The sequence below is a fragment of the Triticum dicoccoides genome, chromosome 7B (genome assembly GCF_002162155.2).
Source record: "Triticum dicoccoides isolate Atlit2015 ecotype Zavitan chromosome 7B, WEW_v2.0, whole genome shotgun sequence".
NCBI classification, from domain to species: domain Eukaryota; kingdom Viridiplantae; phylum Streptophyta; class Magnoliopsida; order Poales; family Poaceae; genus Triticum; species Triticum dicoccoides.
Genome location: NC_041393.1, coordinates 157,595,246 through 157,605,162, shown reverse-complemented (window position 1 = coordinate 157,605,162; position 9,917 = coordinate 157,595,246). Strand labels below are relative to the sequence as shown.

General features: G+C 45.4%; 1 protein-coding gene across 17 annotated transcripts in view; it reads left to right on the top strand.

Moving 5' to 3' along the window:
* Positions 1-3,896: 3,896 nt before the first annotated feature.
* The window catches only part of LOC119336239 (protein ENHANCED DOWNY MILDEW 2-like), a 27,485-nt gene continuing 21,464 nt past the window's right edge, over positions 3,897-9,917 (top strand). For all 17 annotated transcript variants that reach the window (XR_005162308.1, XR_005162307.1, XR_005162314.1 and 14 more), the window contains exons 1-3: positions 3,897-4,057; positions 5,958-6,416; positions 6,499-6,595. Coding sequence is in view for 8 of the 17 variants with exons in the window: in XM_037608252.1 (XP_037464149.1) it covers positions 6,001-6,416; positions 6,499-6,595 (513 nt within the window). In the remaining 9 variants the exon portion in view is untranslated. The remainder of the gene's footprint in view (positions 4,058-5,957; positions 6,417-6,498; positions 6,596-9,917) is intronic.

Genomic DNA, 9,917 nt, shown 5'->3' with positions numbered 1-9,917 from the left:
AGGCCGCTTGGCAAATCTCGGTCCACTCCGAGAACGTTTAACACCCGCACAAGAAAAGAGGCAAAAGGGGGCGTCGGGGGACATAGGAGTGCCAGATTGCAAAACGGACAACGGGGAAAATGCTCGGATGCATGAAATGAACATGTATGCAAAATGAGATGCACATGATGACATGATAAAATGCAACACGCAAGCAAATGACATGGCAACAACGGCGGATAACTAGCAGACACCCGACGCATCGGATCTGGGGCCTTACAGAGCCGTGCGACGAGGAGCCATCTTGGGCTAAGAAGCTTAAGAAGAAGATGAAGAAGTTGTTCTTTATTGAGGCTTATGGTTGGTACAAGGATCATGTGGCAGAAAAGAAAGGCCCACAGTCGTGACGAGCTCATCATGATGCATATTGGGCTGGAGGTAGCCAGCGAGTCAGAGGACAAGATCGCATAAGAGGAGGAGTGGACGTCCAAGCATTACCAGTGGACGGACTCAGAGGTCGATCAACCTGCTGCTGCAGAAAAGGAGTCCAGCAATCACGAGGAGTGATGATGATGATCTAGTGTGTTGCTGCCACCCAAGATCATAGTAGTGCTCTTTGCCCTTTTGGCTTCTCGATGCGAAAGGGGGAGAGTGTTTAGAGATTTGTCGAGTCACGAGTGCGTATTATTTGCTTGCTTTCTTCGCTCGTGAACTCTTTTATCGTTTGCTTTGGTTTGTGTTTGTGTTTGTGAGACCTAGAGACCGAGTCATATGCTACCCTACTACTTATCTATGTATGTCTAAGTACTTTGCCAGTGTGTGAGATTATGCTTATATTGTGGACTATCTTTATGCTCACATGCTATTTCTTGCATCCATTCTTATCTCTCATATTATGTTGATGCAAGTGTTGTCAGTTTATAAAATATAGGGGAAGTTTTGATCCTAGTGTGTGTGCTTTGCATTCCAGAAACATACTTAATTAGTGCACACATCTAGGGGGAGCCCGTCTATATTTTATAGATGTTGGGTTTGCTTATTATCTTAGTATATCTTTTGTGCAAATCTTGTGTTGCATCAATCCACAAAAAGGGGAGATTGTTAGGGTATATTTCTCTCTTAGTGGTATTGGTGATTGATGACAATGCATTTGCGGACTAATCATGTGCATTGAGCATTTAAGATAATCTATCATATGGCATAAGACGATTCTATCCCTTCAGAGGTTCAAAAGTGAAGACGATTATTTTCCTGCATTTCTTTTTTGGTGGATTTGAGTCGTAGGAGAACCGTGCTATTAAGAGGGGGTCCGCTTCGGAAAGGTTAGGGTGTAATCAACACGTATACGTTTTCATTTGCACCCGCATTCCTTTCCCCCGTCGACGGAGTTTGCTCCTCTGTTTTTCTGTGCATAGCTCCGGAAGGCCCCAAGCGGTAGTACCGCTCTGGGCAGCCGTAGTACCACTTGTTAGCGGCAGTACTGTTGTCTAGTACTGCGTGTAGTACCACTGCTTCTGGGGACTCGACCTTTTGGTCGGGTTGCATGGCAATCGAACGATAGTACTACTTATAAGCGGTAGTATTGCCCACCCACTACCGTGCCACTTCCGCTTCCTTTTGGATCCATCACACTCTCTGCGATGGTAGGGCGGTGGTGGGTGCGCATCACTACGGCTTGTAAACCATATTACCGCTCTTTTTAGCGGTAGTACCACTGATGCGGTACTGCCACCATCCCATGTTCTTGCCATGCCTCTGTGGACTCTGGAGCTGCAACCCCAGCGGTAGTACCGCTCCGGCGGCACTACCGACTCGTGTCTCCGTGCCATTGCACTGCTCTATGAGTACTTCCGCCCGAGCGATAGTACCGCTCTCCGGAGCAGTAGTACCGCTTGTATGCGGGTTGTGAGCAAGAAGACGGTTGGATCTCTTCCCACTATAAATAGGGGGTCTTCTTCCCCAAGAAGACTCACCTCTTCCTCCCCCAAACTTCATTGTTGCTCAAAGCCCCATTTTCACCCGATCTCTCTCCCTAGACAACAAAACTTGTTGATTATCTAGGGTTTGGTTGAGAGGGTCCCAATGTACACTTTCACCAAGAGAAATTTGATTCCCCCACTAATCCCTTGTGTTTCTTGTTACTCTCGGGTGTTTGAGCATCCTAGACGATTGAGGTCACCTCAGAGCCACAATCCATTGTGGTGAAGACTCGTGGTGGTGTTGGAAGCCTCCAATATCGATGCCTTCAAGGGCACCACTAGTGAAATCACGACATCTTGCATTGTGCGAGGACGTGAGGATAATACGGTGGCCCTAGTGACTTCTTGGAAGCATTGTACCTCCACACCGCTCCAACAGAAATGTACTTCCTCTCAAAGGGAAGAAATTTTGGTAACACATGCTTGTCTTCCCGACTTCGGTTGTGGTTACTTCTTACCTTTATTTTGTGCAAGCTTTATTTGTGTTGTGCCATTTGTTTGCTTGTGTTATTGTTGTTGCTAGCATCATATAGGTTGCTCACCTAGTTGCATATCTAGACAACCTATTTGTTGCTAGACCTAATCTGTAAAAAAACCCTAAAAATTAGTAGTTGCCTATTCACCCCCCTCTAGTCAACCATGTCGATCCTTTCAGCAGCCATGGTGTGCCGCAGGAGAGATGGACGATCATTTACGTACACACTGTTGGATGAAGCTAAAGGAGGAATACGTGTGGGAGGGCATGATCCGTTGATGAAAAACTTGTTGGACATCCGATTAATCTAGTCGAATTTAAGACATTGTTGTACTAGACTTAATTCAAATGCTATGTATGGTTGATTTATTCTATCTAAACTTTGATGAATATCGGGCGGTTTGCATGAGTTTCTTGCAGTTTGTTCAAATACGAGTTGAAATGTATGTGAGCAGCGTTGAAGCGGCCTCCCACATTTGTGTCCATGGAGTACCCCCCGTGCGCGGACAGATGCAAAAGGAGGCCCTTTGATCATTTTAAGAAAAAAATGCAATATTTGTAAAGTTTGTCATAAATAAGTTTGGTGACAAACCTCCCCAACTATACGTATACGACTGGTTGTAATGGAAACATCATAGCTAGTATCATGCATGCCAAATAGATAATTTTGATGATGTGTCATAGAATTAAATGAAGAAAGAGAGTTGAATATCATAATAAATGCTACGCTATTACTCCGTATCATAATTTTAGAGTATATGTCATGAATGACAATAAATAAAATACTACTCCCTCCGTTCCTAAACGCAAGTCTTTTTAGATATTTCAAATGGACTACAACATACGGATGTATGTAGACATATTTCAGAGTATAGATTCACTCATTTTGCTCCGTATGTAGTCACTTGTTGGAATATCTAAAAAGACTTATATTTGAAAACGGAGGGAGTACATGATACTAATATACTCCCTCCGTTTCTAAATATAATTTTTTTAGAGATTTTAATATGGACTACGTAAGGGTGTATATAGACATAATTTAGAGTATAGATTCATTCATTTTGCTCCGTATGTAGTTTATATTATAGAATCTCTAAAAAAACTTATATTAATAAATAAGGGGAGTGGATATGATACTATGTATATATGCATGATAATTGTATACGATACTCCCGTAAAAACCAACGATACTATCCTAGCAAAACTTTTGCAAAAGTCCAAATTGTATAAAAACATGCACATGTCTTTATTGCGTGGTGTGACCGTTCGCATAGCCCCGCTGCAGCGTGCGAGAGTCCCGGGCTAATGAATGAATTTTTCCTTACTAAAGTCACATAGCTTCGGAGCCACTGATACGTAGGTCCGCTACCAGGCCGGTCCACATGTCAGCCAGGCGACGGACGCCCCAGATGCAGAGATAAGTCCCGTGCAGCCACGCTTTTGCATGCGGGTCGTGTTTGGATTCTTTGCGCTATGCTCGCACCCTCCCCCCATATCCCGCCCCTCAAGTGTCGTCGGCTGCGGTTCCTCCCCCAACTTCTTCTGCGCTACGTGCTCTGCCCTCTCCCCCCTGGGGTTTCTGCGCTCGGAATCCAGAAGGGGAGGCCTTCCTGGTAGCTTTTGGGTACGATTCTGGTTCATCTTGATTCATCCGCCTGCCTGTTTCTCTCGATCTATTCCAGTACCACTGTTCTTGGTCGTTTACTTCCCGGAGTTCGTGGCCGTTTCTTTTCCGGGGGTCGTTTCTTGGCCTCTAAGCGAAGTCAAATGCGGCGATTTTAGTTCTTGGCGACCAATGTGGGTGGCGGTTCCTCCTGATCTGTACCAGTACCACCTTCCCGAGCACTGTTCTTGTTTTTTTTTTTTGCTGTCTTGGTCGTTTCTTGGGGTCTTTGCGAAGTCAAACTGCGGCGATTTTGGTTCTTAGCGGCTGCCTTCTGTCCAAGCGTGTTATTAGTCAGATCTGTTGTATTTTCTGATGGTTTTCTTGGAAGAAGACGCTTATCTTGGCGAGATTATTTTGCGAAGTCAGGATATTTCTTCTCGAAACGTGTTCCGGGATTCCTAGGGCCTGTTCTCGTACTTTCTGCTATTTTTTATCTTGCAAAATATTAGATGCGAATGGAATTTTTTTAGTAACCGCTAAGGGGCTTACTGTTCATCTTCATCTTTCGTATAAAGTTTTTAAACACAATTTCCTGACTTCACAGTTCAGGATGACCGGATCTTCTGAATTGGAGGAGGCAGTACCCCCTCTGTGTAAAACGGGGAAGGGAAATCAGAGGAACATGATTCGCTGTATATTTACTAGTGTTCATAGATCTCTGTAGATAACTGCTGTTCATAAATCATCGTATTAGATTGCAGTTTAGGAAAATCAAGCGAAGGGGAAGTCAGGGTACTGTAGCTTCCCTCCCTTCCCTCCCTTTGTTAGAGGTCCTGGATCCTCACTGGAGGGGAAACCCCCTGGATTCTAATGCGCCAGGGAAAAAAACTGCCATGCTCTTTCTTCGGCCAAGGGATTACCATGTGAATAATCAACTCTTGGACCATATGAATGCTGGCGCTTCTCGGAGTGGGGTTAAAGGGATTACCCCTTCGGTAGTTTGTGATTTCCCTAAACAAAAGAGAAAAGCAAAACAGGGACTCGTCTTGACCGCCTGTGCTGATTGGTCACGCAATCGATAATGGAGCTTCATCTTGGGCGAGCAGATTGGTGTTGCCGCCTGTTGCCTGCCAATACCATAAATATTAGTTTCCCCACGATGATGCCGGAGCTCGCCCATCTCATTATTCTTGCTGTGTCGGAGCCAATCACCATGAGTGTGTGCTTGTGCTCGCCGATCCCCGTTGATGAGATGGATAGCTTCAGCGGGTTCGTCAGCTTGATTCACTAGGAATGGATTGCGCCATGTGGTCAACTGTTCATCAATGTGGTCAACTGCGTTGGTGGCCATGTGGTCAACTGCTCGTCAATGTCAGCGTATTCTTCTGCGTCTCAGCTAAACGGGATGGCATGGAGCCATGGAGGGCAGCTGCAGACGCAACAAGAGCGGCGGCACGAGGTGGGGTGGAGTGATGGAGGCCATGCCCAGAGTTGGCGTTGGAGGGAACGAGAGACACGGGAAAATTGTACACGAGTCGGGAGGCGTTTATTTCTGGCTCGGGGATATGAGAGGGACCGGGCCAATTTCTCCTCTCCCCTGATCCGATTCTAACCAAATACACAGGCAGATAACCCTGATGCAAGTTTCCATGGGTGGGAGCTACCCATGGATTTGCTAGGGTCCCGCCCTTTCCCCTGAACACCAAACGATCCCTTACTGGTTTCCACGGTTCCCCGGCATTCATATGGCCCAAGAGTTGATCATTCATTTTCTACTATACTCAGATCTGTCCTCACTCCTTACCGTTTTAATAAAAAGATGGTTTCCTTCCTTTTCTGGTTTGTGGTTTGCTTTGCATTGCTATTATGTTCTAAGGTTAATTTGTGACTTCTCATTGATTTACTTCTGTGTTCCCAGTGACTCCAGTGAGACTCAGATTTGTCTCTGCTAGAATCTTGCAATGACAATTTTTGACGACGATGATGATGCGGAGCCACAACTGAAGGTCGTTGACAACTACTATTTTGAGAAAGCCAAGAACGAGTTTGTTTGTTTCAGCACCTTGCCCCTTAAGTTTGATGAGAATGATAAAGTCTCCGGGAAGGGTATCTACTTGCGTCGATATCCCGCAGATGGCGCCCCTGCAGTATACAAGCAGGTTGTAGCTTGGACAGTAGCACTTAACCGTGAGCAGCCAAAGATCTCAGTGCTTTCAAGTGAGGGCTATTGGATAGAATTGGATCTATTGAAACCACGGAAAATCTATTGGAAGTTTGCTCGATCAGCATTAACGACAGTTCAAATGCTCCACTTTGTCAAAAGGCAACCCAGAAAACTGATGATAAGTCTTTCTGTTCACCTCCGTGAAGTATTCAGGTATTTTGTCCACGTAATTTTTTTTCTTGGCTAACGCTAGCTATGGGCTCATAAGTTTTGCATTTTGGATGCTCATTTGTAGTAAATTTGAAACGGAAGAGATGGAGGATGCTTTAGGGAAACACCATCACATAATCAAGCGATGTGCAGAGAGGGATCCTGCTTTAATGAGGTCAAAGGTGTGGATATCAAACTTTCCTGTATTGAATGTAGTTGTTCAGTTTGTAAACTCTGTTGAGCTCGCTCTATTTTCATATGATTCCTTTTTTTGACACCACACTTTGTCGAGCTGAGCTCAAAACTACTCGAACTTTGGCAAGCCAGTATTACTTGGACTTATTATTTTTGTATGTTTAAAATATTTGTCAAACTAAGTTCTAAGTCCTCTTGAGCTGTTGTTGCTGATTTAATGGTCAGCAATAAAAACGACATTTTTCTATAAACAATTGGATGTACTCTTTGGAAAGATAGTCACATTCTAATTGTCAATTTTGCCTCATGCTCCGTTCCTGCTTGTGTTTCTGGCTCCTGAGGTTCTCGGCTCTAGTGAGTTGTGCGATGATTTAAGTTGTTGATGTTTCTGTAGAACAGGAGAAGAAAGCTACACTTAGGTGTATATCTTGTTTCTGTAGAACAGTAGAAGAAAGCCCATTGGGCCCATGTAGCTGCATGTATATCTTCTTATCTTCTTCAAAGGAATAGAGAAGAAGTGATTTTGCCAATTCCAGTTTTGTTAACATGGTAACAGAGCTATGCCATCTCCACTGTAGACCTAGGTTCCCGTAGCGGTCGCCGGCGAGTTGCTGGCAGCCGTCCCCATCGCGTTCGTGCGAGTCCAAGTCTGACTCGGGTGAGTCAGAGTGTGCAGCAACGCCATCCTCCGCCGCCCCAGCTGCGCTATTCCAGGTCCAGGTTGAGCTCTGCCGCCGCAGCAATTTGTTGCTGTCTGCTTTCTAGTCCTCGTGCTGCAGCTAGTATCATCTGAATTGTACTCTTAAACACCCCCCTTCAAACTCAAGGATGGTCAGAAATAGAAGCCTTTGTCAAGAAAAAACTTAGCGAGCAATGCAAGATGTTGGCCATACTGAGGAGGGTTACTATTTCTCTCAGCATCGCTACACTCAAGATTTGGTTTCCCGCTCAGCTCTTTCTGATACGCGCAGTGCTCCTACCCCAATGGAGCTCCACTTGCAGTTGCGTCCTAGGATGAAATTCGCCTTGAGGATCCTTATCACTATCGTCATCTTGTGGGCAGTCTTGGCTATCTCACTGTGACAAGGCCTGACATTGTACACGCTGTCCACATTTTGGGTCAGTTTGTCAGTGCTCCTACCTCAATTCATTAGAGTCGCTTCATGTGCTTCGATACTTGAGGTGGACATCTTCTTGTCAGTTGTTCTATGCTTGCTCCAATCAGCTCCGATCTTCTTGTCAGTTGTTCTATGCTTGCTCCAATAAGCTCCAATCTTCTTGTCAGTTGTTCTATGCTTGCTCCAATCAGCTCCAGCTTCATGCCTACTCTGACTCCACTTGGGGCGAGTGATCCTGTTGATCGTTGCAATGTCACCGGCTACTGTCTCTTTCTTGGCACTTCTCTCATTGCAAACAGACTGCAGTTTCCCATTCCACTGCTGAGGCTGAACTTTGATCCCTAGACACTACCACATCAGAGACTGTTTGGCTTCGTTGGCTCCTTGCTGATCTTGGTGTGTCATGTAATGCTATGAAGCACCCATACAGTGACACTGATACGTGGATACGGGTACGGGGGTACAGGATACGACAATTTCTAGAAACAGCAATACGGCGATACGGGACACGGCAATTTCTAGAAACAGCAATACGGCGGTACTGCGAGTATATATATATATATAAATAATTGACTGCATGGGATGGGATCATAATACTGCCCCACTGGTTGGCTCCATGCCTCTTTCAAGTCGGAAATGATCATCAATATCCTCAATCTTTGTGGTGTATGCAAAATACGTCATATGATAGTATTAGCATTTTTTTCAATTTGGCACATAACACTCAGCAAGCATGCCTTTCCCTCTCTAGCGCCAGCAACAACTACAGGTTAGCAGCAACCTTTTTTATGAGCATTGGTCAGCAGCAACTTAGGAACTGTATGAAAAAACATGGCTAGCGTTAGCAGCAACAGCACGTCAGCAGCAGCCATGTACAAAAAATGTCTTCAGTCGTGAGTCTATGACTCATGACTAGTAATTGCTAGCCAGCAAGGCAGCATCAACAGCAGCTCAGCAGCTAACTCAGGCACTTAGCGATGGAAGGCAGCACCAACTAGCACGCAGGAAGAAGAACCAAGCCGGCAGCAAAAAGTTACATTGGTTGCTGCTGATGGAGATTCAGCAACAGCGGTGGCGGTGGCGGCGACTCCAGGCGGCCGCGGCGGCGCGTGCATAGGACGTCGTCGCGGGACTAGATTGTGTCGCTGCTCTTTCGATCGAGGAGATGAGGACCGGTGGGTACCTGTGTAGTGTTAGGAGTGGGCTTCTACTGGGCTCTGGCTGTGCTCCCATCATTCCGTATCCCCGACGTGTTGACGGTGTATCGGATTTATTTTCTTTTCTTTTTAAATCGGAAATCACGTTATCACTGAGATACTCGTATCGGTGCCCTATCATGTGTATTGGCGCCGTCCCGAACGGGGACACACCAGTTTTTGACGTATCGGTGCTTCATAGATGTGATGCACCCACCTCGCTCCTTTGTAATGGCACCGCTGCTATTCAGATTGCCAATGGTCCAGTTAAGCGTCAGCTAACCAAGCACATTGGCGTGGATGCATTGTTCATGTGTTCTCACTGCCAATAGTCAACTATTCTTCTCCAGTATGTTCTATCGGAGCTTCAAATGCCAGATTTCTTCACCAAGGCTCAGACTGGAGAACAACATAGACTTAATGTTCTCAAACTATGTTTCTAACCCCCTTGAGTTTGAGAGGGGGGGGGGGTTAATACTTAGATGTATGTGTATAAGTTAGATGTATATATCTTGTTTCTGTATAACAGTACACAGTACAAGAGAGCCCATGTAGCTGCATGTGTATATCTTCTTTAGAGGAATAGAGAAGTGATTTTAGCAATGCCAATTTTGGCAACAGTTGGTATTTAAAGTTCGGTCTAGCAGCGAGTTCAGAGGAGGGCATTGAATGTCGGAGGTTGTTTGTGATGATGCGGAGTAGATCAAGTTATGTTTTGGTACATTAGCCGTTAGGCAGTCAATGTCGGCACCGGCTGTTGTTGATGCCTGAGGGAGAGGTTGACGGTGGCAGGCTGCTATTATCACAATATCCCTCCTTTTTGGGTTAGTGCTATCAATGCGGGAGCAGGCACGTTGCTTGCCAACACTATTCAGATGATGGAGAATTGAACCAAGTGCTAGAAATCCGCTCGTTTTTTAAAACAAAATTGCTGCCTGCCCTATATGTGCTCTATAGATACTTATCTTCTCTCATAGTGGCGATGCTGAGGCTCT